General features: G+C 36.7%; 1 protein-coding gene across 4 annotated transcripts; it reads right to left on the bottom strand.

Annotated features, from left to right (window-relative positions):
- Positions 1-6,353: 6,353 nt before the first annotated feature.
- Positions 6,354-25,128, bottom strand: LOC309510425 (Y+L amino acid transporter 2). Of its 4 annotated transcripts, none has more exons than XM_082185182.1 (10): positions 24,991-25,128; positions 20,150-20,732; positions 17,971-18,096; positions 16,919-17,063; positions 16,460-16,583; positions 12,905-13,008; positions 12,716-12,812; positions 12,450-12,599; positions 9,657-9,840; positions 6,354-8,115 (listed from the first exon to the last, which is right to left on the bottom strand). In XM_082185182.1, the coding sequence occupies exons 2-10, from the start codon at positions 20,583-20,585 to the stop codon at positions 8,018-8,020; spliced, it is 1,464 nt and encodes a 487-aa protein (XP_082041308.1). In that variant the 5' UTR covers positions 20,586-20,732; positions 24,991-25,128; the 3' UTR covers positions 6,354-8,017. The 4 variants fall into 4 exon arrangements, 3 of the variants coding, with proteins under 3 accessions (XP_082041308.1, XP_082041309.1, XP_082041310.1); XM_082185183.1 differs by lacking the exon at positions 24,991-25,128 and adding an exon at positions 20,879-21,627; XR_014210364.1 differs by lacking the exon at positions 6,354-8,115 and adding an exon at positions 11,470-11,597 and having other exon boundaries at positions 9,698-11,360.
- Between the last annotated feature and the right edge of the window lie 2,740 nt (positions 25,129-27,868).

The raw sequence follows: 27,868 nt of genomic DNA, 5'->3' as shown, positions 1-27,868 counted from the left end.
CACCTGGTGCAACTAATGAAGCCCTTGATTGGTTGCATCAGGTGTGCTTGAGACAACACCCGTTTTGCAGATGTGTGCTGTTGTGAGGGATTCTATTCAGGGGGTTGAATAATTTTGAGACTGCAGAAGTCATTAAAAGTCGCATTTTCAGTTGAATTTGGAGAAACCACTTGAAACATTTGTTGTATTGAGCTATTTCAATTACTTTTGTTCGATTTGTTCATTGCAAACAGCTGAAAGTCTGCAAGCAGCTGAAAGTCTGCAAACAGCTGAAAGTCTGTACATTTTGCCAATAAACCTGATTTGCAATGGTAGTTAAATAAATGTAAATATATAAATAATATATATATATATATATATATATATATATATATATATACTTTAATTCAGCATGGTTGCATTAAATTTATCAAAAGTGACAGTAAAGACATTTGTAATATTACAAAAGTTTTCTATTTCAAATAAATGCTGTTCTTTTGAAATCTCTGCTAATCAAAGAATCAATATTTTTCAACACTGATAGTAAGAAACGTTTCTTGAGCAGCAAATCAGCATATTATAGTGATTTCTGAAGGATCATGTGACACTGAAGACTGAAGTAATGCTGCTGAAAATTCAACTTTGCCATAATAGGAATTAAATATATTTTAAAATATATTAAAATAGAAAACAGCCATTTTAAATTTAAATGATTTAAGTTTAAATGTTTTAAAATTTAAATGATTTAAGTTTAAATGTTTTAAAATTTAAATTGATTTAAAAAACCTGTATGTGGACCGAGCAAAGATTGCAGATTTCAAAATGTTTTTGACTAAATGAAGGACAAGCCAACATTATTTTAACTTATATTGAAACACATAGAGGAAGTCATCACCAAGCATGTCTATCTTACTTAGCTTAAAGACTGATCAAGACTTTAAAAAGTCTCATGGGTCAACCAGCCTGAAAATCACTGTTGAGCAAATCCGATAATTCACCATAATCAGGCATCTCTTTGAGGATGTGCTTGGGGTGTCTTGTCAGATGGCTTTACACCTCACAAAGGCCTGTCTTTCCCTCAAGCGTGGATCAATACTCCACCTTTATCCAAAACTTCAGCAAGTGCCTTGGAGGAAATTGAAGGGAATCAACCCTCCTTTTAACTCTACCAACAATAGATCCCATATACAGTCAGATGCTCTGCTGGTGTTTCTCCTCCACCATATTTTTTTGTTCTCTTCAAAGACAGTCTCTGCAGGTAAAGTCAGACAGCAGACAGCTCTTGTCCCAGAGACACCACAGGCTGTGATACAGCCTAGAGTATGGGTCCTTCACCACCCCTCAGACACCTTCAAACCCCTCATGTGGAGAGGATCGAGTCCTCATTCCCCACGCTGTGCTGCCTTTTGTCTCGCTGGCACAAACACCTCTATAGCATGTCTATATGTGAGTCTAGAAATAATAGTCCAGACTACCCAGATCCACTCTTCACAGAGATGAAAGGAGTCTTTGAAATGAAATAAGCCCCCCAAAAGCTCTGTGTGTAGGCTATGTGCGTTTCATCCTTCACAAAAAACAAAACAAACAAAAAAATGGTGGGGCGTTCCTAACAATTAGATTTAATACGGGTGGGGTGGGGTTCAATTCAGACAGATTATCTTTTTATCTACAGTCCACGGTGAGCCTTCAGCTTCTTCTCAGACACAAAGGGAATACAGGCGCACTGCAGCGACAGTGGAATCAGCAATTATTATAAGACTTGCTGTAGAGCTTTCAACCATCAATTTTGGACAAGCACTTCAATATCACCAAAACATTTAGGCCCATAACATATTCTACTGAAGTATGTGAATGCAACATAAACTCGGTTTTATGTGTCATTGGCTGCTTCCATCCACATTTTATGCTAATTAAAAAAATTAAATAAAAAACGCTGAATGGAAACACCAAGGTGCGCATAAATTCTACAAGTTCTAAAAATGCAATAATATACATATTTTTTAGATAAGAGGTGCATTTCTCAACAAATCATGTGATCAGAAAAAATGTCAGAGAGTGAAAAGTATATGGACGACAAGATTCTTAAACATAATTTTTGCAAAAGAAGTGACTTCAATTGTTGATGGAAAACATCAACATAACACGCAGATTTTCCAAGAAGTGCGAGTGAAGATTGTGTTCCCAAACACAGGCATCCGCATCTGAACGCAAGATAACATGATGGCATTTATTGCATTTCGTCTGCGCACTCTGAAGATGCAAGAAATTTATGATGCACGAAAAAAAGTGCCCGGTTGCATCAACTACCATTGTTTTACAGATATTTTTAGAAATGTATATTTTTTTCCCTCTTGAATTAATGGGATGCCTTGCAAATGTTTTTTGCGATACTCCATATTCACAATTTTAAATAGAAACATAGTTATTATTTTTCACCAAAAAGAAAATAAGTCAATCAGAAAGCTGCCTGATATACATGCGCACTGTGAAAAGTTTCATTCTTGTGCGCAATTTCTCTCAAATTATGACCAATAAATATATCTCAAGTATACCAAAAATTTAGTTTGAATGCCATTAAAACAAATAAAAGTTGTTGAGTAAAAGTTGAGTACTGAGTAGAATATGTTTAGGGCCTAAAATAACTGTGTTTGTGAATGCACCGTCACTCCCATTTTCTGAGACAACATCTGTGAAATAGGTGGCCAACTCTCAGCATGACTAAGATAAATAGCATTGCACAGATCAGACTCTCCCCAAATGAGAAACAGGTGGAAATTAATACAAATCTGGGAGTGACTGAGGCGGAATTCATGGCACATGGTCAACATTCTCAGAGCAGCAGCAGCTGTAGCTGTTATGTTTAGGTTTGCAGAGGATGAATCACTTGCATATTAGCTGCAAAGCTAAAACATGGCTATGGTTAATTAGCTATGCAAAGGGATTCTGAGGCCAATGGTTCCCTCTGTTGTCACAAGGCATTCGGATGATGAGCCTGAACTAAATCCCTGCAGGTAAATCACAGTAACACAGGTCAGGACACACTTATGCTATACACATTAAGCTATATCTAAATTGCCCATATTTGCATATTCTGTACTTGGCTGTGTATATAAACACTTTTACAGAGACAAAGGGCAGAGTAAACTGCATCACTTTATTGCTCTTTCCAAATCTGTAGTCCACTTAATGTAATGCACACATGTGCGGCCTAGTGCTAGGCTGTCTTTAGCTATCACATGTCTCTGGCTCTCTCTCAGACACAGAAAGGACTGCTGTACACCACAACACACAGACAGCAAATAACTCTCGGTCACACATTATATTAGGTGTCTTTAAATACTATAAAAAAGAAGTACAATGTACTTATTGTGTTCATGTTGTATTGCAAAACACTTTTGTTGCTATAGAGGTTGGATACCTGTAAGGTTAGGGACAGGTTTGGTGGTATGGGTAGGTTTAAGGGTGGAGTTATAGATGTAATTACTGAAATTAATTGCAAATGTAATTACATGCAGGCAATTTTTTAAAATATAAGTACAATGTAAAAAAAAAAAAATGTACAAAATAAGTGCATTATATCGAATGATTCATTTAAATGTTTGTACACAGTTAAAGACACCTAATATAAAGTGGGACCTAACTCTCAATTAACTAGGGCTAGAAAACAGTGAACCTCAGACTAAATTTAAACTAGTCCATAATATAATATCCATAATATAGTATGTAATACAAAATATCCCCAAGGCATCGAAATTCTCCAAACTCTGAAGGATAAATACTATTATATTATATTATATTATATTATATTATATTATATTATATTATATTATATTATATTATATTATAATAATCCATTTTTAAGTTAAGAAGTTTAAGAACCCTCCAAATATGCTTTTTACCAAAGCTATGATCCTCTACAAAGATCTGTAAGCTTTTGATTGAGTGGCCTGACTAGTTTTGTAACTCAACAATATGGATTAGAACTGAAACTAAGACACTTTAAACTCCTTGTTATTTCACATCTGAGTGAACCTATGGCTGAACAAGTCAGCCATTAATCTGAAGAACAAATCACCAAGCAGCAGTGCTGGCCTTCAGCCAATCAGAGCCCAGCGCAAGCCAGAACGTGACCAACACTCGATCCCGGGCACCCATGGTGTTTATCTTCAAGCAGAAAGTGAGTAGAAGAGGAGCCATTGTGGACACTTCACCTTCACACTCACTTCATGCTCTCCCTCCTTTTCTTCACACATAAATGTAAGCAGACAGGCCCATACAAAATACAAATGTGATTTGAATATGTCATTATGATATGGATACCATCAGTACATTGTATAATAAAGCAATTCAGTTTCAGCAGTCATTTACACTTTTAAAAATAAAGGTTCCAAAAGGTTTTCACAGCGATGCCATAGAAGAACCATTTTTGGTTCCCCAAAGAGCCTTTCAGTGAACAGTTTCTAAAAGGGCAATTTATTTCTTAGTGTGAAGAACATTTTAAGAATCTGAAGAACCTATTTCCACTATAAAGTCCAGTGGAAAGATTCCATGAATGTTAAAGGTTCTTCATGGGACCATCAATGCCAATAAAGAACCTTTATTTTTAAGAGACCATTTACACTGGGATAAGATGTATTCATCAACCCTTCCAGCATGTTCTTTCACACACACACATGAACATATCACACTCACTGTTGAACTTCCTGTGATGGGCCCGGGGCCTCCAGGGCCGGTTGCGAATCCAGTGCAGCTTTCGCGACAGTTCCATGGCTGTGCGCCAGACTGTGCCCACAGGACGTCATTGAACAGCGTCAGTCCAAACTTCACCTTTTGTCCCCCAACCATGAGCTCATATCCAAAGCAAACATTGGACCCTTTAAGGGTCTTCGTCCAGTTTCCAAAGTAGACTATTTCCTCTCTGTCTGGTTGCGTATCTGTCGTCTCAACAAGTCTGTTTGCGTTGCCTGAGATCTATATTTTATGCATGAGTCAGGGGAACCCAACTCCCTCTGCCGTTCTGACACACAGACGCCACTCAGCTTTTCTTCATCCAGGGAGCACCACCTAGTATCCATGGCTGACATCTGGGCACACACACACACACACACACACACACACACACACACACACACACACACACACACACACACACACACACACACACACACACACACACACACACACACACACACACACACACACACACACACACAGAACTGAAACATGACTCTAGTCATCTCCTGGACAAAAGAAGGGATTGGATACCAGACAGTGAACATGCACTATATCTTTGACTGAAAGGTGTATTTCACTGTTTTTCATTGTGTGATCTTATGCGTTTCACCAGTGTTGTTATTGTTAACTAAAAACTAAAACTATTTATAAACTAAAAATAATGTAAATAAATATTATAAAAAAAATCAAACCAGCTGAAATCAAATCAAATATAAATAAAGCTTCAACGGAAAAAAAAATGTCTTTAATGAAAAATTTGAAATGCTGTCTGTGCAAATTACTGAAATAAATATGTTTAAATAAGTTCTCAAATGATTAAACTGAAATAAAAATATATTAAACTATACATAAATATAAATTAATAAATAATAAATAATAAAATTACAACATATATTACTACTACAATATTACTAAAACTTCATTAAACTAAAATGAAAACTGAAAATATAATATAAAATAAAGGCAAAATCAAAATAATAATAAATACTTTAGTAGCATTTGAATAATAGGCTACTAAAATGACAACGAGCCTGAGATCATACTTCAGTAAAATATATCAGTTCGCTTCAAATAGGCAACTAATTAAAGACACTCCATTTTTAAATAACTATAAATCAATGAATGCAGTAAGTGAAACATGGTAAACAGAAACATTAATACATTAATCCAAATCCACTCTAAATCAATCCGATTTACAAAGTCATTCAAAACGGTTTATTTCTTCTGATAATCACATGATACTGAAGGAATAAAGTAGTTGTAGTCCTATGACGCCCTCTGGTGGTGTTCTCCTAGGCTGATGCAGGTGGTTGTATATTGCTACGCAGTTTCTAAGGTTTTCTGGAGGTTTTTAAGTGTGTTGCTATGCAGTTGCTAGGGTGGGGTTTTTTTTCAGGTGGTTGATTTTATGATATTCTATCTAGACAGTCCATAAATATAAGTCTCTTTTACAATGCAAATAATAAGCTAACCGCGTAGAAAAGTAACAACACTTCTGTTGAACAAGTCACATGGTTTGAGGTGTCACCCATGTGTATCACGAATTTACATGCCAAAAACATGTAACCCTTGAGTATGAGCAATAGTAAGAGTGATGCTTGTCCTATAAATGAACAACAAGGAAACCGACCAAAGGTTTCTTTTTGTGTTGTTTATTGTCATTTAGTGTGTACAATTCTACATCTATGCAATAAATAATAGAAACCAATGAACAGTACTACAAAGTCTCACATGAACATAAAAACAAAATGGAATGTAATGAAAGAACATTCAGAACAGCTTAGGTTTATAACATCGACACCCAAAAGGCTATATGTGTAATATTTGATTGTTCTTCACAAAATATTGATAATCTGTTCATATAAATCACAACTGTTTAAGGCACATATTATGACCATACAGTACTTAAGACAATCAACACTTAAATATGTTGTTTTTGGTGACTAACAAACAACCCCTTTAAAAAACAATGTGATTTTGTGGGTCAAAATTATATGTAATGAATAACAACAGGGCAGGACATATTCTGGACAGATTCAAATATGACTTCGGAAAGAAGGATGAACTGTTACAATATAAAAGAGCAATGGCAAGATGTACCGTTATTTAGCAGCTTTAAGACATTAAATATTTACTACCAAGAGTATCTTAAGGCTTCATAATTGCTGGTAAACCTGTAAACAATTCTTTGGTTTATTATTCTATAAAGGTCCATCTAATGAGGAACTGATGGACTCGTCTAGAAATCCTTGAAAACGTCACCTCTGACCGGCAGTTTTTAAAGTGGTGTCTGTGCGTGTCAAAAAACATACAAAATAAAACTGTTCAGAAACATGTGAATTTGAGATTGACCAAAACTGGCGAACACTACACTCAAACGCTGCTGCATTATATAGCCTTGTATGGTAACAACACATTTCTGCACACAATGACAGTTCTCCCATAAAACAGTGCTTTTCACAACATACATGGAAATACAGACTGAATCTTCACATTATTTTTGGGGCCAAAGAAAATAATCCATCATAAAACAGACAAAAGGAAAAGCCGGCAAAAATAAAAGTCAATCACAGAGAAAAGAAAAAAAAATAGTATATTCTAAAAACAACATCTACATTTATCTGGTCTGGAGTAAATGACAAAACACTTGATGCTTTGGACTAAAAGGAAACACTTGATATGAGAAAGAAACCTAGGCCCATTAGGGGAAATTAGTTCAACTTTACTAACATCTCTTGAAGTAATTTTCCCAACCGAAGCTACAAGTATAAAAAGGATATGGCTTTTAAGTCTAGAGTACCAATAAAACAATCCTTCATCTCAGTAAATAAAATTCAATATCTAACAAATGCATCTTTAATGTCTCTACCGATTTCAGTTAACAGGCCTAATAAAAGTTGATCTAAGGAGCCTCATATAGGTAAAACAGAAGAAGCTCATTAAAGGAGAAACAATCTAAACGTTTAAGAACAAAAAAGCCGGTGAATCTGATTTCAAGAAAACCATATTACAGTCACATTGACATCAGTCTTTAACTGAATGGTCCACTGCATTGTGTCTTAACTCGTACTGCACACAGCGTTTAAACACAGTCACAGTGTGTGTATTTGTCTATGTTCAGTTCAGTTCAGTTGTTTACCCAGATAAATATTTCAATCTAATCTCCATCTACAGCCATTGCTCTATTCCATGCACGCTCAGACTGGAAGGTGCAGACATGCGGTCCTGGCTTGAATTTTGGCTTATTCTCAAAGAAGTCTGGGTAATCCAGCTTTATTGGTTTAGCTTCCTTTACAGCCGGTGTTTATTCTTTTTTATGATCCTCAGGCGGATTGTCCAGGTCCAAACCGGGATCTGCCACGCAGCAATAACACAGCTTCTGTGTTTGCAATGAAAGTGTATCTGAAAAAAGAAAAAGTTCAAAGATCATTATGTAAAAAATCATCCAGAATATTAAATAAATCTCTGTACAAAACTAATGGTGCGCGAAATAGTCAGAGAAGCCTATGCTTACTTAAAATCCTCTTAACTGGTCTGCATGTCTAAGATCAAAATGGTATTGATTAATTTACCTGCTCTAAAAATCCTCCTCTTTATTATAATCAAAGCTTTTATTTAATCAAGCTCTAAAAAGGCTCTTTTGATATTGCGGGATCTGTGAAGTCATACAGGCAAAGACATTTGCCTCTAGAGCAAGACATCGATAAATAGTTATACATCGTGGCATCAAAGGCTCCACCCACTGGCATTCAATTGCTTAACGTCTGACATTTGCCTACACTGTATGTGACCGTTGCGTCACGTCAAAAGCATATAGAACCCATTATAATCACTGACGCTGTCTACACTGGATACAGTATACAGATGTGCATTCAGATTCTGACATACTCCACGCTCTTGAGTCTTTTGACTACAGGACAAATGGAAGAGTGAAAGTATGCTTTGACATGTCCAGTTTAAACAGTTTTCTGTACAGACTTCATCCCAGCGTCAGAAACAAGTTGATGGTTTATTTTAAAGGCAAACCAGATCAAGTCGGAGGACTATGTTTGTTCGGAGCATTTTGTTTTGGAAATGAGGCACAATGCAATTTGTGAAAGAAACTTGTTGAAAGACAAAGAAGTCAGAACTATACTGGATCTGAGAGCAGCTACTGTACATTCCAACCAGTAAATGAGTCCATAATGCTTTGTCTGTAAATTAGTTTTATATGGATAGTGTTTTCAAAACATGCAATAGTGAGTGGACGTTGATACTGTTTCCTATGCAATGACATAAGCCAATAATAACAGTGGCCGTTTACAGAAAGGCCTTAAAAAAGGGGCACCCATTAAAATTTGATAATTTCAGACAAATATTAACTATATTGTCTAAAGGAAATGTGAGCAATGCTTGCCCGTGGAAATTAATACCATAAGAGACACAGTTACATGATTGCTAAGGTGTTCTGAGTTGTTGCTAGATCGTTGTTTACAGGCTCAATTCAAAGAACCCAAACCAAAGTCTCTATAGCATTCTAATTAGTCTGCATTAAGCACATTAACTGAGGTTTATTACTCAATACAACAGCCTCATGAATACTGTAATTTAAAGTGTGGCCAAAAATGAATAGAAAATGAATAACATGCCATTCTTCTCTGTAATGCACATGGAGGCAGGCGGGTGAAAACACTACAGTCATTGTTCATAGTAAAACGATTTGCAGTACATACGGACCATTATACGGGTCAAAACACTCCTGTTTCATAAGAGCACATATATCTTGGGTTCAAATTCAATATACAACACCACATGTATGTATTTGTAACATATACATGTATGTTAAAAAACAAACACTTCATACTGCCTGCAGCAGAAATCAAAGAGAGGCAGGTGCCCAGCTAAACTAATAGAAATGAAACAAGAGAACCGAGAGGTTCTTGGGTGTTTGTGTGCTCACTCACCGAGCATGTGTCCCAGAAAGGCAGGTCTGGAGCTGGGCGGGAGGTGCACACATATGTAATACACAGGAGCTCCGGAGAGCGCCACAGTGATTCCCACTAGAGAGTTTACGGTGTCACTGTAGAGCGGTACAACCACCAGAAACACGCTGCACAGACAGTACACTATAGGGAAGAACAGACTCAGCTACATGGAAACAAAAACACACAGAGTCAATTAAGCACATCATAAACCAGGGCAATAAAGAAATAAACATGTCAACAGTGTAGCAAGTATTAAATATATGACATAAGCTATTATCGAAGTATTTTAAGGCATCATAATAAATGTGCTCCTGATGCATGGACCGCCCACACCCCGTTAGCTGAACGATTTAGACATCTGATATGGCACTAAAAACTGAAGTAGAAGGCAAAAGTCTAAATCTGATTGGCTGACTACTACAGGTCTTCCAGGAGTCTTTTTGCGATGAGCTGGCAAGAAACAAAGCTCTGTTTTAAAGTTCTGATATTGCAGCAATGAATGTTTTGTTAAATCGTAATAAGCCATGAACTGACTCAGCCAGCTACAATGTGAATTAAAACATTACAAACTTTGATTAGAAAATCAGACAAAAACACACATTTACAAGATTGTACTAAACGGCTTAAAGGGCACCTATTATGACTCTTTTCACAAGATGTAAAATAAGTCTCTGATGTCCCCAGAGTATGTATGTTAAGTTTTACCTCAAAATACCCAACAGATAATTTTTTACAGCATGTTTAAATTGTCATTTTTTGGGGGCTCAGAAAAACGCGCTGTTTTAGTGTGTATCCCTTTAAATGCAAATTAACTGCTGCTGCCGGCCCAGGGGGCGGAGCCTCACGAGCTCACACTCAGACCCAGGACAATCTCATCTGATGATATCAGAACAGAAACTCTCAGTTGCGGTGTTCATTTCGACTCGGAGTCGGACAATAATGCCCACAGAGCCAGAGAATATATGCTGTATGGAGATAGAACAGGTATAGTTTAGTTTAATTATGGTTATAATTTACTTGTCATCTGCTTTTATCCACTATTAATACAAGCCTGCTGTAGCAGACCCTGTCCGAATGATGACCAAAATATACTGACGAGTTCAGTGAAGTTTATTGTACCTCACACAAAAGATGAAGCGTTAGTTTTACTCCAGAGAATCACAGTAAGAGCTGAATAAACAGTATAAGAAGTGAGCATTAAAGTCTTATCAGTGGTTCCTTGCCACTGTTGCCTTTGGCTTGCTCAGTTGGGGATATTTTGGGGATATTTAATTTAATTTTATCAATCAATAAATTCCTCTTGAAACAAACTTTGTTGTATTATTTTAATTTAATACTGTGAAGCTGCTTTGATACAATCTGTATTGTGAAAAGCGCTATACAAATAAACTTGACTTGACTTATCCATAAACTCTCTCTCTCTCTCCCTTTCATTATCAACAACATACACAGCGAAGTACACAAAACACTCGTTACAACTAACAGTAAACAAATATAAACACACCTTTTCAGTGGGTGCTAAATAAACTGGTAAACTGTATATCCGTAAAATGACTCGATGAGCTGTCATAAAGTGCGCGCTCTCACTTTCATTTCTGCCGTGATCAGTAACGTTAGTCCTGTCGCTCCGGAGAGTGTAAGCTGGATCACAAACAGTACAGATCCATCCTCGAGTAACAACGACTGATAAATGAAGTAAATGAAGTAAATGAAGTAAATGAAGTAAATGAAAATGAAGTAAATGAGTAAATGAAGACTGATATGTTCATTCTTACATCCAACAACAACACACCTCAATCGCTTAGGAGACATTCCTGTCTACAGCTGCTCAAGAGTCGAAACAATGGAGGACTGTGTCCAGCTCACTCAGGGCGGGTCTATGCTCAAACTGCAGTGTCAATCAACAGTCGTGGGAGGGGCCTGTGCAAAGTGACGTCACATTGCATAGAATCTTAGAACAGCTCATTCTGAGACAGTGCTTATGATTTATTGAGATTGTAAAAAAAAACACTGGGTGGATTTTTATCATTCTAGGGTGGTTTTGCTCACACACTGCCAACACACATTTATGTTCAAACACCATGTAAAAGTGAATTTTGCATAATAGGTGCCCTTTAAGATCTACAATCTCACGAAGCATTGTGAATAACAACTGAAATAAAAATGACAGATTAAGAACTTAATTTAATTGATTCAGCTATGTTGAATATACATGGCGCGATTTGTTTGTTTAGATTCTCTGATTGGTGGAGATTTCATGGAATCATGGATAATTGCAATAGTCTCTTTTTTTTCCTCTTGTGATATATTTCCAGTGAAACGGATTCTTGAACAAGAAAAAAATGTAGGGAGGGATTGATTTTGTCCATCAGATATTGATTGATCTTTGATCATTGTGGTTTGCTATGGCTGCGATCTCATTCATGATCTCATGAGTGACATGTTGTCCTGTCATATGGTCCTGTCACGCCGAAAAACACATCAGAGAAAAGATGCCGTTGCAAGTGGGAGGGGAAGTTATTTTGATTAAAGATTATGAGGGCATATACATTTTATAATACTTCACTACCGTAACCTGACTATTGCACTCTATTGAAATCAATTGAGTTAAGGCTCACCCTTACATGTGGAGCACTACTTGCTTGCATAGTGTTACTGCAGATGTAGACAAGTCAGAATCAGTAACTTATAATGGTTAGGATTGGTTAGGACTACATAGGTAGAGGGAAGATAGGTAGATCACTAGGTTTTGGAACAGAGCTGCTGACTTACCTTAACAGGTCGGGGCATGTCAGGTGCTTTAATACGCAGGTAGATCAGACTGCCTATGGAAAGGCCGATGAACAGCCAGTAATTAAAACTGAAGTAATTAATAAGCTGGAACACATCTTTCACACAGAGGAATATGAGTGACATGCCACCCTGTAGGAGGAGGGTTAAAAGCAGGTTAAATAAAAAAAATCATCCTGTTTTGTTGTAGAATGTAGATATTCCGGATTTTTTAAATAGTACAGGCATGTCTGAGCCTGACAGCTCACATTAAACAGCAGGGCTGGAATTGGTGTGTAGCGCTTGACATGAATCATGCAGAGGACGTTGGGTAAATGACCCTCACGTGAGCCAACAAAGAATAACCTAGAAGAAAAAAAGAATTTGGCAAAGAAACTGAATTCCTGGCACTAGGCATCGACTCAAACAACAAAAGACTTTTAGAACAAAACTTTTACCTGGAGGCAGCAATGATAGAGGAGTTTAAGCCTCCATAACAGGAGATGGCCACAGATATAGGGATGAGCCAGCTAGCATATCCCAGCACATAGTCAGCAAACGTCTGTATTAGATACAAAAGCAAAAGTGTTTATTAATAATAATTTAATAAATCTAATAAAGTAGTAATAAATGGCTGTCATTCTATACTAGTTTTGTCTAATTAAATAAGACTATAAATAAAACAATAAAATCAGCAGATCTAAATCCTAGAGAATTAAGGCATCGAAACATTATAATGTAAAGAATGAAAAATGGATATTCATTTTGAGATTGGCTAAAGACTACATTTAACAGTTTTATTAAATTATTAGTGTTTTTTTCAAGATTAACTTTGAGCGGTAGATGATGGCAGAGGTGATCTAAATGTAAAAATAGAGGAAATGAGCATGAACAATTGAAAATACAATATCCATAACTGAAATGCTATAGATTTTTGTACAGATATTGTACATCCCTAAAAATAACTTATCAAACAGGTTTCTGGTCACTGATATTCCCGCCTAGGGCAACACAATTTGGAAAAATGTGCAATTAAATTACTAAAATAAATAATAATAATAATATTATTATTGGTTTGTATTATTGTTACCAAATACAAATAGTAAATAAAATAAGATAATTACTATTGCAATATTTCACTATAAAAATAAAAATGTAATAATTATATTGGTATAATATATATTTTTTAATTTTATAATAATATAATATAATTTAATTTATAATAATGATAATATTTTACAGTACAACTGTAAAATTGCAATACTATAATCTTCTTATAATCTTAAAGGTGCAATAGGTGATCTAGGAAATGCTAACTTTAGCCTGCTAGCATTGAAAGCACATGATCCCACCCTCCCTGCCAATCGGTGTCCAAAGCCACACCTCCTCCAAAACATGAACGCACACAGACCAAACATTATTGGATTACATAGTGTCATTCACCGGTGAGAAAACTTTACATTACAATGAGGGGAGAAACAGAAGCGCTTGCTTACATACATATGTATGTAATTGTGAAATCCCTCCAGTTCAGAAGTTTTCCTATTGACATAAAGGAAAGAATGCAATGTATTTCAGCTTTATTCATATTCGATTTCAGGACATAGCGAAAAAGAGTCAAATCTCACTGAATTATCTGCATAGGCAAAGTGCATTGCCACGTGTTGTGGGTTCAGAAGGAAAGTTAGTAGTTTGCCTGCCATTCTCGCTGCACAGCGTACGTGAACGCGCTGATGACGTATGATGTCTGCGTGAACAGGCAGTGCAGTGGTATGCAAACACACGTTGACTGACGGGGAACACGGTATCATTTAATTCAGACAAATATTTTATGGTCCTACGCCTTCCACAGATGAAATATATTAATAAAAAATACATTTAGACCGCTTAACATAGTGATTGCTATCAGGATATGAGGAGACTTTCAACCAGCATTAAAAAAAATTACAATTCTGTAGAAAATCACCTATTGCACCTTTAATTTCTTCATTTTCAAATGTTAAACCATCACACTTTTATTTTGCCTCTCTGAAAACACCGGATCGTGAGCTGCTCGCATGTAAACAAACACAGGGCTGTGCTTCACTTTGAAATACTTTGAACAGCGGACATCTCCACATGGATGAAGGAACATCACCTGCAGCTCAACCTGGCAAAGACTGAGCTTCTCGTCCTCCCTGCCAATCCGTCTCTACAGCACGACTTCACCATCCAGCTAGAATCATCATTAATCACCCCATCAAGGTCGGTCAGAAATCTTGGAGTAACGTTTGATGACCAGCTGACCTTCACAGACCACATTTCAAAGACAGCTCGATCTTGCAGGTTTGCACTGCACAACATCAGAAGATCCGGCCTTTCCTAACTGAGCATGCAACACAACTTCTCGTCCAGGCCCTGGTCATCTCTAGGCTTGACTACTGCAATGCCCTTCTGGCTGGACTTCCAGCATGTGCAATCAAACCCCTACAGATGATCCAGAATGCTGCAGCTCGTCTTGTCTTCAACGAGCCCAAAAGGGCCCACGTCACTCCTCTGTTCATCTCTCTACACTGGCTACCTCTCGCTGCTCGCATCAAGTTCAAGGCATTGACGCTTGCTTACAGATCCATCACAGGCTCAGCTCCCTCCTACTTTCACTCACTCCTACGAGTCTACATCCCTACCAGACACCTACGATCGGTCAACGAGCGACGTCTCGTGGTTCCATCGCAGAAAGCCACAAAATCACTTTCCAGAACATTCTCATTCACAGTTCCATGCTGGTGGAACGCTCTCCCCACCCTCATCCAGAATGCAGAATCCCTGACAACATTCAAAAGACAGCTAAAAACCCATCTCTTCCGTGAGCACTTAACCTCATAAAAAAAAAAAAAAAAAAAAAAAACCCAATGCTTTTCCCTTTGAAACATCACTTATCAGGCTTATGCTACTCTGAATAATACCTGAACTTCGTATTTTGAGCACTTCTTGTGTTGTTGTTGTTTTTTGCCTCTTTATGATGACTCGCTTAAATTAGTCCTAATTTGTAAGTCGCTTTGGATAAAAGCGTCTGCTAAATGACTAAATGTAAATGTAAATACGCACTATTAAATTGGGTAACACTTTATTTTAGTGTCATTGTTACATATAATTACTGTAGTAATAACTATCAATTATGCATAATTACATGCAATTAACCCTAAACCAAACCCTCATCCTAATCCTAACCCTATAGTAAGTACATGTAGTTAATTAATATTACTCAGTACTTAAATGTAAAATTACACTGTAATACTGACATCTTAAAATAAAGTGTAACCTTAAATTGCAGCCTTTGCAGCTTGATAATAACACTAAGTCATTTCACAATTTTTTTAAATTAATCGTGCAGCCATATTCCCGCCCTAAATGCACACCATTGGTTGAGCTAATGTTGTGTGTTGAAATGCTCAAACAAACAGAACTGAGCACTGAAGAAAGCTATGAGCTTAAACATCTGCTCTCTGGTCTGTTTTTTTTTTCTTTTTTTATAGAACCTTTTTTGGGTCTGAATACTCGTGCGGACAACTTTTGCTGTTTTGTAAACAAACAGAGAACATGTTTTTTGGAAGAACTTACTGTTGTCTCTGCGTATAAAAATGGGAAAGGATACAGCAGAAACAAAACAATGTATCAAACACTGCAAACTGTATGTGGGGCACAAATTATGGATATAAAAACTTTCCACAGAGAAGCACACTAGTTTAATTACATGCAGGAGAGCGTCTGTGGCTGTGGACTAATGTCATCGAGAATCTCCAGAGAGAGGAAGCTGCCTCAAGCTGCTCTCCTTAACTAGATCAGTGTAACAGGAGATGAAAACATGATCAAATCTGGAGCAAATAAACTAAACAGATGCTGTCAATTAACTTGCATGTGACATCCAGGATCATGTGGGTTAAAAACGAGTTTTGCTGCAGTAGCTTGATGATAACAGACCAAGTCGTTTTTTTTTTTTATATCATGTTCAGCTCCAAGAAAGTTTTACTCACCACAGCCACAGCTTCACTGTGTAGCAATGTATCCATATCCAGCACTGCATAATAGGCAATATTAGTCAGGATGTAGATTACTGTGACAATGGGCATGGAGATCGCTATTGACAATGGCAGGTTTCTGTAGCAGAGAAAATGAAACTGAGTTCTCTTACATATTTGAACTTCCTACTTGATTTGTAACAAAACTGCTGGACATACATTCAAGCTGTAGTTTCTGTGCCATAAGGGATGGCAAAAATAATGACTGTTTTCAAATAGGTTTTCCAAACACACATCCATCTGTCTTTTGGTCAGTAAAACAGAAAATCCTGCCCCAAACTCATGCCATTGGTTGAGCCAATTTTGCTGTGTATATGAGAAATTATAATTGAGTCTTACTAACTCACAAGGAGTGGAACATATAATTGTAGGAGATTATCTTTATATTAAGTGAAATGTCATGAATATTCATACCTCTCTGGGTTTTTAATCTCCTCTGTGATGAAGTTCAGGGTGTCCCAGCCTGAGTATGAGTACAGAGCGGCATACAGAGCCAGAGCCATGTTTCCTGGATCCAGTTTAGAGTTCTCAAAGGAATCCCTAAAGTTATTTGTTTTTCCTGTGGCAGAGCAATGCAAATAGAGTCAAATATCCAAATCAAATATCCAAAACAAACAGTAATGACTCACCAAAGCTGCATTTATTTGATAAAAAACGTTATACAAATTATTCCTGTGATGGCAAAGCTGAATTTTCAGAAGCCATTACTCCAGTCTTTAGGGTCACATAATCCTTCAGAAATCATTATAATATTTGGTTCTCATTTCTTATTGTTATCAATGTTGAAAACAGTTGTGCTGGAAACTGAGATACATTTTTTCACGATTCTTTGATAAGAAAACTCAAAAGGACAGCATGTAATCACTACGGACGATGTCAGTAAAGATTACGGCGACTTTTACCTTCAGTAAAAAGGTCCGGAAAAATTACCTCAGGTAAAACCATGGGAATATTCCCGCAGTAAATATGTACGTAAACATTTTGTCATTTCGAGGTTTTAAAAGCATTCAGTTGCGTTCTAGATGCTGGGACAAGTCTGTGGCAAAACTCAAGTGTTTTCCACATACCATTCAGATCAGAAAGAAGATCGAAAGCACTTGTTAGAGGCACGAAACTGTTTTATATAAATATAGGTTATATGTGTTTGCGCACGTGATATCAGGAAGCAACGTAATACGTACATGACAACAGGAGGGTGACGGCGATGCGCAAATCGAGTAACCCCTCTCACTTCTCAGTTTTACTGAGATGTCTTATCCTGTGCGAATTGGCCATTAATTTTACAGACGTCCTGTAAAATTACATTACTCCATCTACCCTTGTAAAGTTAATCCCATCCGAATATGGCTCTTGTTGAATAAAAATATTGATTTCTTTCCCAAAAAAACTAAACTTAAAACAACTGATCCCGAACTTTTGAACAGTAGTGTATATAGTAAGCTACATGGGTGTCAGTATGATCACACCTTGGGCCAGCACAACCATTCCAGCGATGATAATGACTATGAGAGCCAGAACTTTAGCCACAGTAGAGATGACCTGAAGAATGGCCCCCCACTTCACCTTCATGGAGTTCACAATGGTCAGAAGACCTGCAGAGGAAAGAGAGATAGGCATGTCCATATAAATGTCTAACAATTTAAACAGTAAAATTGCTGGTTGCAACTGTTTTTATACTGCCCTTTCTGACAGGTATTTCTCAGTGTCACTTCTGATCATTAGGGTAACAGGTCATGTTTAGCAATTACTGTATTACCTTGTTGATCGAGATGAATGTCAAATTTCCAATGTGACAAAAGTTCCCATTTAAAGGGATAGTTCACCCAAAAATGAAAATGAACCCTTTAAGTATTTTGGTTCACTGACAGGTTTGTCCAGGGCTATAAAATTAAGTTGTGTGTTTATTCAGGACAGAGTAAAGCATCGGCCCCTGCGGTTTTAATGACTGGTAATTCAAGTTCCTCCGTTCATTAGATACTATAGTAAACGCTAGGAACTTCTGGCATCTAATTTCACCAACAAAGTCCTACAGTAATTCACTCATTGCCAACCGTCTCTGGCTCTGAAATGTTATTGCTACAGAACTGCAGATGCCGCTCTGACACCCAGGAGATTCACTGAAGCATTTGTGTACCTGTTTTAATCTCAGCCAAAAGCCACCGCATTCTGATGAAATTGTACAGATCAAGCCCAAATAAAGTTCTACTTGTCACAAAAAAGGAAAATAAATCCTGTAGAATAGAATTACACTGTTATGTAAGCCTGTAGCTTTGTGGTTTAGGCCGACTGTTTGTCAAGTACTTCAGTGAGTGGACTTTGCCGCAGTAAGTAGCAAAACATGCCACAGGTGACAAATACCCAATAATTCCCTTGAACTCAAACACACTGCACATGGTCTCAATCTGGGATAACCAATGAATTCTTAAAGGTTTCATGGAAATCTTGGCAGGGTTACGGACCCCAGTCCAAAGGGAAAGTATTTGTGAGGCATGAATAAAATGCCAACCAACACTGACACGAATGGAGAGAGCAGGCTGGCAGCCGCAGTGGAATTAACAGCTGAACCAACAGAAAACATGCTTCAAGATTTGCAGAGACATTACTCACTCCATTTAGACAAAATTGAGAGACAAAGTACAAGTTTATGCAAAAGAAAAAATGAGCATGTACTTTAGTCAAATGAAAATGATGACATAATTTATTCACCCTCATGTTGATGTAATGAAGACTCACTTGTTGAATTCTGTAATTTTAACTAGTTAATATTAAAATCACACAATTCAACAGTCCACAAGAGTAAATTTGCACTTTCTGATAAAGGAAAAAAGAGGATCCCCGAGAAAACTCACTGGAAGTGACAGTGACATTCACATTGTTTTCGTTGCAATTACTTTTATCAATTCATATTTTGTCATGCAATGTTTTAGTATGAAGAAAATCAAAAGGAAAAGAAAGGAAAAAAAAGTCCTCCATTAAAATGAATTACTGCAGTATTAAAGGGGTTTAAAAAGTAATAAAAAGAACACAAACTCTCCTAGCATAGGCTACTACTACTATAGTATTTATTAATATTTCAGTTTTCCTTTTAATTTTATTAACTTTGTTATGTGCTTTTGTAATTTTTATTAATTTTTTTTATATAAAAAATATTTCAAATTAGCTTTAATTTACATTTTAGTTTTAGTAATTTTAGTACTCCAACTTATTTTATTTCAGTTAGTTGCCAAGGCATTATTTCTAACTTTCTTTAAGTTTTTAAACATTAATATTTAATTTTATTTCAATTAATCAAAACCATAATAGTTTCAGTTTTATTCCAGTCAGTATATTCCAATATATGCATTTTATATTTTGCATGAAAATAAATAAAGGGACTGTAAGGCAACCACACAAACTAAAAGAATTACCTAAATACAAGTATGCAGATTCATTACTACGCTCTGCTGCAAAACTTTATTTTTGACATGTTGACAGGAAGCGCTCTTTTCAGAGTAATCTCACACACACTGAGCTGTGTGAACAGTAAACATTAGTGAAACTCAGGGAAAGCCTTTATTGACCACTATGTACACTGTTTAAAGTGCTGTTACATTTGTCTTTATCAAAGCAATCTCTCCATGCATGCATGAGCAGAAGAGCACTTACCTATAATGAGAGCTGCAATGAGCCGTACTGCATCATTTGGAGCCGAGCAGGTGGGGAAGAATGGTTTCACTAAGTAATTAGCAAAAGTAAGAGCAATGACCGCCTGGCAGGCCGGTTCCACGATCATCAGCGAGGTCCACAGACGGATAAAGGCCAGGAAGCCCCCAAAGGTCTCCAGGATGTAGGCATAACTGGCTCCTGACTTGCGAATGGTGGTGCCCAGCTCGGCGTAGCACAGGGCACCAAAAACAGAGAAGATTCCTCCAATAACCCAAATCACCAGTGATAGACCGTAAGATCCTGTTTTCTCAAGAACACCAACGGGGGAAATGAAGATGCCCGAGCCAATCATGTTCCCCACGATGAGGCAAACGCCATGCAGTAACGAGATCTCTTGCTTCAGACGCATGGAGCTGGTGGAGGTGGAATCCCCCATGATGAACTCAATTCAGAAGGGGAGACTAAACTCAAGAGAAAGATTACTACAAAAATAAGGTATGTGATGTTGGACCACACAAGGGTCTGATCACCTAAAGCCTGGAGTATCAGCCGAATCTCATCGCACTTTTCTTTCCGCATCAATCTAGAAGGTGATAAATGAGATAAAAACTCAGTTAATGCTATATACAACTACTGTGGTACACTGTTGACAACACAAAACATTTCCGACTCATTCAACACTTTAAAAAAAATACTAGCTCAATCTCTCCAACACCAATTTTAACACACCCTCTTAGAGAACAAGTCCTTTAATTGAGTCTCAGTAGTTTTGCCCACACCTGCTGCCCAGGACGTCATGTACCGACTGCAGTGGTATCAGTAAGGGAACCAGAGAGGAAAGCGAGAAAGAAAAGTGAGAGAGAAAACCAGGCAACACTTGGATGGGTGTGGCCATCGACAAACCCATGCAGAGCTAACTGTTTTAAAGAGATAAATCAACTAGAGATAATGCCTTTCATTTGACACTAAAGCTACATGGGAACATGCTCATTTGAAAAGTATGTTATGCATCAAATATGAAAGAATTCCACTTGTAAGAGTCACATATTAATCCGATTTTATTTAGAATTTTATTCATATTTAAACATTGATCATGAAGCTCAACAGAACCTCATTCACTCAAGAACAAACATCATAGATTTTTTGCGGAAGCTCAAACGTGCTGCGTAACATGAGAATGAACCTCATTGTTTCTCGCACATCAAGTGAACATGATTGAGCTTCTGTTTATCATAACTGAAGTGTGAGGTTGAAGAATGTTTATGTGAATGAAAGCCTAAATTCAATCTGTTCATCATATAAATCGATCGTGTCTCTTCAGAAAATGTGCACTAAACAGCTCAATTCATTTGGATTAGTTTAATGATTTTTTTGTGGACTTTTTAAAGCGTCAAAGTGTCAGTTGCGTAGCTGCCAATTTAGGGACAGAAAGTTCTCAATTTCATCAAAAAGATCTTCATTTGAGTTCCGAAGATGAACACGTTTTACGGGTTTTTGAACGACATGAGGGCGAGTAATGGATGACAATTTTCATTTTTGGGTGAACTATCCCTTTAAAATGACAATTTACAAGGGCTGCTCAATGCAGAGCGATAGGTGGAGAGTGAAGTTCAGCTCCCCCTCTCTGGATGTATTTTGGGCATAATAGGTGGAGCTAGAAAGTCCAACCGTCCCTTTCACCCATTAGATCCACAGAGGTGGAGCTGGACTAGGTCAAACTCAACCCCATGACAGGAGGAACTGAATGTCATTTGGCTCTGCAATGAGCACCACTTGATTTATATAATGCTGCATAATAAATGACAAACAGGAACAAAATGTGCATGCCACAGCTGTTCTGAATGTATCCAGGAGTATTACGACAGCTTTGAAGCATGTACACCTTTTCTAGACTATGAAACTTAATCAAAAAGTGATTAAGAACAAGAAAGTGATGTCAACATGATATTTCATAGGCTACTTGCGCTTAAATACATACGAACGATCTACTAACATCGTGTTGGTTGTAAAAACAAAACCATTTCCTCAGTGATAAGTTAACGTTACCTCACTTCTGTATTTATTAACGCTTCCACGGAATCGGCGCGCTGCAACATTCTGACGTATATGGAAGTAGAATAATGTCAAATGTTTTTGAAATAAAAAGCCTGTTGAATTGCACTACTTAAAAAAATAGGCATTGCATTAACCATGCTTGCATTTTAATGCATTGTATTTTTTAGTGCTTACATTTTTATGGGCTGAAATTCAACATGGTTGAATATTTAAGCTGTGAATATTTCAATTAAAAACATTTCAAACACCTTTTCATTATTAAAAATTCAATAGTCCATATTCACCTTTCATATTTCACTTCCAAAATATTCAAACTGTTTAAAAATACAACCAATAATATTCAACAGGCAATTTTCGGTCCATTTTATTTCGCTTTGCAAATTCGCTTCCACAAATTCAGTGGTTCAAATTCGACAGTAAATTCAACATTGACGTCCAGGAACTGCAGGAAAAGCAGTAGATTGCCGAGCATACTCTCCATCTGCTGTTAGTCTACCTCACCAGCAGGGGGTGCAAAAGCGCGTGTTGAAGACCAGTAACAGTTAGAACAAGTCATTCATTCATAAAACTCATTTACAGAAATGTAAGTGTATTTGTGATCATTATGACGGCTGTTTTATGTTAAATTCAGTGTCTTCACGGTTACTTTTCCTGTGTAGCCTACATGCATCTTTCTCTACCGTGAACGAGATTATAATGTTATTCCCCGATGCGGATATACAGATCCAATGTTACATTTTTGAGGTTGACATATATTTCTCTTGGTTGTTTAGTTGCCTTAACTTTATATTGTGGCGATGTGCTGCATGCAGGCTATTAGGGTTTCCCTCAATACTTCAGGATTCCCCTGCTGGACATATACAACACTTAACGTAGCTTAATGGACTACAGTGATGTAAAAGACCAAACTCGCAGGCAAACAGATGGACTCAGAATAACGCGCAAAGCTTAATGCTGAGCGTTTCCCAGTGATAGATTTGCATACTGATGGCTTGATGTTGGACATTCGCACATTTAGGGACCGTCTCTAAAGTGTATACGACTTTGGTATAAACGTTTCTAACTCCGATAGCATTTGAATAGAACGACTTACAGTCATAAAACCAACTGTAAAGTGTTCATTTAGTGTCAGGCATAATGCGCACCCTTTGGATTTTTGATATTTATTCAAATAAATTTAAGTTTGCTATTGAAGTTAGAAACGTGTATGCCAATGTTGTATGCAACTTTAGAGACGGTCCCTAAATGTGCTAATGTCCAATATCAAGCCAATTTTTACATTTAGTCATTTAGCAGACGCTTTTATCCAAAGCGATTTACAGTTAAACTAACAATAGGAGGACAATATGCAAGTGCTGTGACAGTTTAAGCTAATGCAATACACGTATGCATACTATATATATATATATATGTATGTGTTGATTTTATGCCAGTATATCACGAAACGCTCAGCATGAAACTTTGCGCGTTAAGTTCATATTCTGAGTCCATCTTCTTGCCTGTAGCCTATATAATAGCCTACTTCCCTAATAAGGTGCAAGATTGGTCTTTCATATCACTATCAACGGAAGGGAAATCCTTGAGTATGAGGTATTGAGGGAAACCGATTATAATCCTGTTCATGGTAGAGAAAGCTGATGACATGTAGAATACACAGGGAAAGTAACAATGAAGTTATTGAATGAAACATAAACACAGCTTTTGTGTGTTTATCATCTTTTCCGCATATACTGACACAGATAATCATTTTCATTTTATGAATGAATGTCTTCATCAGCAACAAGCGCTTTTGCACCATCTGATGGTGAGGTAGACTAACAGCAGATGGAGAGTATGCTCGGCAATCTACTGCTTTTCCTGCAGTTCCTGGACGTCAATGTTGAATTTACTGTCGAATTTGAACCACTGAATTTGTGGAAGCGAATTTGCAAAGCGAAATAAAATGGACCGAAAATTGCCTGTTGAATATTATTGGTTGTATTTTTAAACAGTTTGAATATTTTGGAAGTGAAATATGAAAGGTGAATATGGATTATTGAATTTTTAATAATGAAAAGGTGTTTGAAATGTTTTTAATTGAAATATTCACAGCTTAAATATTCAACCATGTTGAATTTCAGCCCATAAAAATTTAAGCACTAAAAATACAATGCATTAAAATGCAAGCATGGTTAATGCAATGCCTATTTTTTTTCCCAAGTAGTGCAATTCAACAGGCTTTTTATTTCAAAAACATTTGACATTATTCTACTTCCATAGACGTAACGTACCAGGGTTTAAATGGTCGATTCGCGCCAACACAACACGGCTTACTTCACTTTATAACAGCATAAAAAACGGACAGCATTACTAAACAATCTTTATCTTCTATCGTTTTATGAGCGCTTCGACCTTATATGGTCGATAAAACACGTCTCTTTATCAGTCCGTCATTTACATTGTTCCTTTCCAGGACGAGCGTGACACGTTAGAGGAAGTTAAAAACACGTTGTTCAGGTTTTGTCTTAAAACCATTTGATTGCCAATCTCACGATTTCCCGTCAAACTCCATAATTTCAATGTTACTTGACCGCTGGGGTAGTAATACGTTTTCCCCCATAGGATAAACGACAAAGAAAACATCTCTGACTCCCATCCACATCTGTTAGCTATCAGTTAAGTTAGTGTAGTATTAGCTGTGTCTCTCACACACGGCTCTGCTACGGCACTCACACTACTAACAGCTGGTGCGGATGGAGTTGGAGTGTGAAATATAAAGTTTAACTGAGCAACTCATCAGACCTCACCTGTTCTCACTGAAGAATGCGTGGACCATGTGCGTGGATGTCTTGAGCGGACGTGTCGTGGAGCTGCGAGAGAGGAGGAGGAGGAGGAGACTCATGACATCGTTCAGCAGTCTTTTAATAGCCTACTACAGCTTTGCACTAAAACATTAGGCAATCCTCCTCCTTCTTCTCCTGGAGCCCTGCACTGCTGTTGACTGCTTTATCGTCCTGGGACCATGGAATGGACTTTTATCCCCCGTAGTGGACATTATATTTTAGCAAATTTCTCTGGCATCATGTCACAGTCTGGATGTCCTGTAAAGAGCACATTCAGGGTTTTTCAGAGATTACACATGTTTGGAGGTTCCGTTTCACCATAAAAACAACTTCTCCTTGGTCTTTAACAATGACTGACATTAGCTTAATGATCAAATTTAGTAGCCTACTCTTATGGAATTGTGATAATATTTTGTAATTATCATTCAAATCTGACTAATTTTCAAATCGTTTGTCAACATCTCAGGAACATGTTATGGGGTTTATTATAAAAATAAGGCTTTCTGTTACAAAACAGGGCATTGATTTCATGCATGTCCACTGTGAGGACAGCAGGACTTAATGTTTATCAGGCATTTTGGGAGACACAACAAGTGAAGGAAAGAAATTATGTATCAATATTCCTATGAAATATTAGATATTATTATGAAAATGTTGCCAATTATTACTCCCATTATTGCACTTTTTTTCATTACATGTTGCCCCGCAAGAACACATTAATATTCATATTAGATACATTGTGTTGAATGGGATTACCAATTTATGGCCATTTTACCCACATATTAATGCATAAAGTAAAATAGTATATCAATTCATTCCGTTATATCTTTCATAGCATAGTTTGATAACATTGGTTTTGTCTATCATTTCATAGCCTTTTCTTTTTTAAACAACTGAGATGGTGTCCACTACAGAGGACATAGCACAACAAATAAAACAGATATTTTTTTTCAAATATTTTTTTCCCCTTCCATTTGTTTCATATGCTCTAAACAATTAAAAAAATACTAAATTCAAAAAACTTTTTTATCTGGGTCTCAGGAGGAGTGTTTGTGTTAGATCAATTATTGCACATTGTACTGTGTTTTTCAGGTGTGCTATTTCAACAAGCAAGCATGAGTAATAATAAGTATGAGATCTTATAATCTCACTACACAATCTCTAAATTGAAATAGTTTTGAATGTTGTAATTTAGCTGTCATAAATTCATTCATAATTAATCAGACTATATAAATTATTATTCAGCTTTAGCAATAATAAAGCACAGCCATGTGCAATATAGTGTGACATTTTTCCTGAAGGCAACTGGTTTTAAAAGAGATTTGTGTAGGATTTATTTATTCAGAGCTGTTGCCTCTTTCACTGCTTATTGGTTTTGTGAGTACAGTGCATTCTTGACCATTGCTGGAAACATAAGATCCCCAGTTTGACTCAGTTCTCTTTTAGTTAATGCATAACCATGAATTTTAATTAAACTCTCATATTTACAACAATCCTCTCAACTGCTCTTAAAATCAATTTTCCTACTGACCATATCTGAAAACTATGCAGTCTTTAAACAGAAGTGTCATTCAAGCATAACTAAAACTCATTTTGAATTCATCAAGGACATTATTTTGATTAATGAATGACTCCAGATATATGGTTCATTGCCTATGTGCTTTTAATGTTTGGGTAATTCAACATAGCCAGCAGCAGCTTTAAGATAAGTACTGTACTGATAAATCAATGTGCCCTCTTAACATACAGCTTTGTCTCAAGTTTAAATGTTTGGCTATAAACTGCTCCCTTATGATCTATTGCCACCTAATGGTTGAAAATGATAATGCAGTGCGTCTTGATCGTGAATGTTTAGGCGTGACCCTGAGCTGACATGACTGATAGATAGTAGCCTAGCTATCGGATATATAAAGAATTTAGGCTTCAGTTTAGAAGCAATGAAAAATAACAATGAAAACATGAAGATATTAATATATTGTTACTTAAATCAAGAGACTGCAGAATTGCTTGTCCCTGAAATGCCAATTTGACCAATGGATTATTTAATCTATGTAGGCTACACTGTGAGATACAGGGGTCTCATCTAGTAGCCTAATGCAACCCTTGCAGTCCTTCATTTTCTGCTGTGCAATTTCTAAACCGATTTGTTCAGACAGCAGAACTTTTTATTATTTATTGTGCAGACTTCGCTTCCTTCATAATTGATGCTTGCAAGCCATGTGCATTTCTAATGGGAGCTGAACTGGATGTGCATGTTGATGTAGTGATACATCATCATGGCTGAATGTGACTACTTGAGCATATTTATTATTGGTAAAGAAGTGTTTTATACTTTTGTATTTCTTCAATGCACTTATATTACACCAAAACTTACTCTGATGTTTATAACTGTCAATACATTTCGTGCTCTTGTTATTTGTTTATGCTGTCATTTAGGTCCTGCCAGGAACCTTAAAGTAATACATACATAGACTACATTAATGAATTAATGAATTAATTTATTTAATCTGCTAAATAGATTTACAAAATACAATGATTAAATATTTCTAAACATATTTTGATGTTCTAGAGTCACTGTAATAATTTAAAGAGGGAAATTAAATATTTTATTTTTAGCAATAACTAAATAATATTGACAAATATTATCGAGAAACATCACATCACCCATTTAATCTAAGGGACCATTGATAGTGCTGGGAGGGGCACTGTGTGTCCCAGTGCTGCTACTGCCATTATATGAATGTAAAATGTATTCTAAAATACAAGTGCGTAGCATATCTATAGCCTAATCATGAACAGGCCTACTGTTAATATGACTGTTATAAAACAGAGCTTCCATCAA

This window comes from Leuciscus leuciscus (genome assembly GCF_965113295.1).
Source record: "Leuciscus leuciscus genome assembly, chromosome: 12".
In the NCBI taxonomy this organism is placed as follows: Eukaryota; Metazoa; Chordata; class Actinopteri; order Cypriniformes; family Leuciscidae; genus Leuciscus; species Leuciscus leuciscus.
Note: the sequence above shows the minus strand (reverse complement) of the source record. Positions and strands in the feature narration are given on the sequence as shown.

Bases quoted from the DNA above. Each gene is read 5' to 3' on its own strand.
- LOC309510425 (XM_082185182.1), bottom strand. From the start codon at position 20,585: ATGGGGGATTCCACCTCCACCAGCTCCATGCGTCTGAAGCAAGAGATC. The intron at 12,813-12,904 runs GTAAAAGTTTTG...TTTTTCTTCTAG, and splicing joins TCTATCATTGCTGCCTCCAG to GTTATTCTTTGTTGGCTCAC. The intron at 12,600-12,715 runs GTGAGCTGTCAG...CTCCTCCTACAG, and splicing joins TTCCAGCCCTGCTGTTTAAT to GGTGGCATGTCACTCATATT.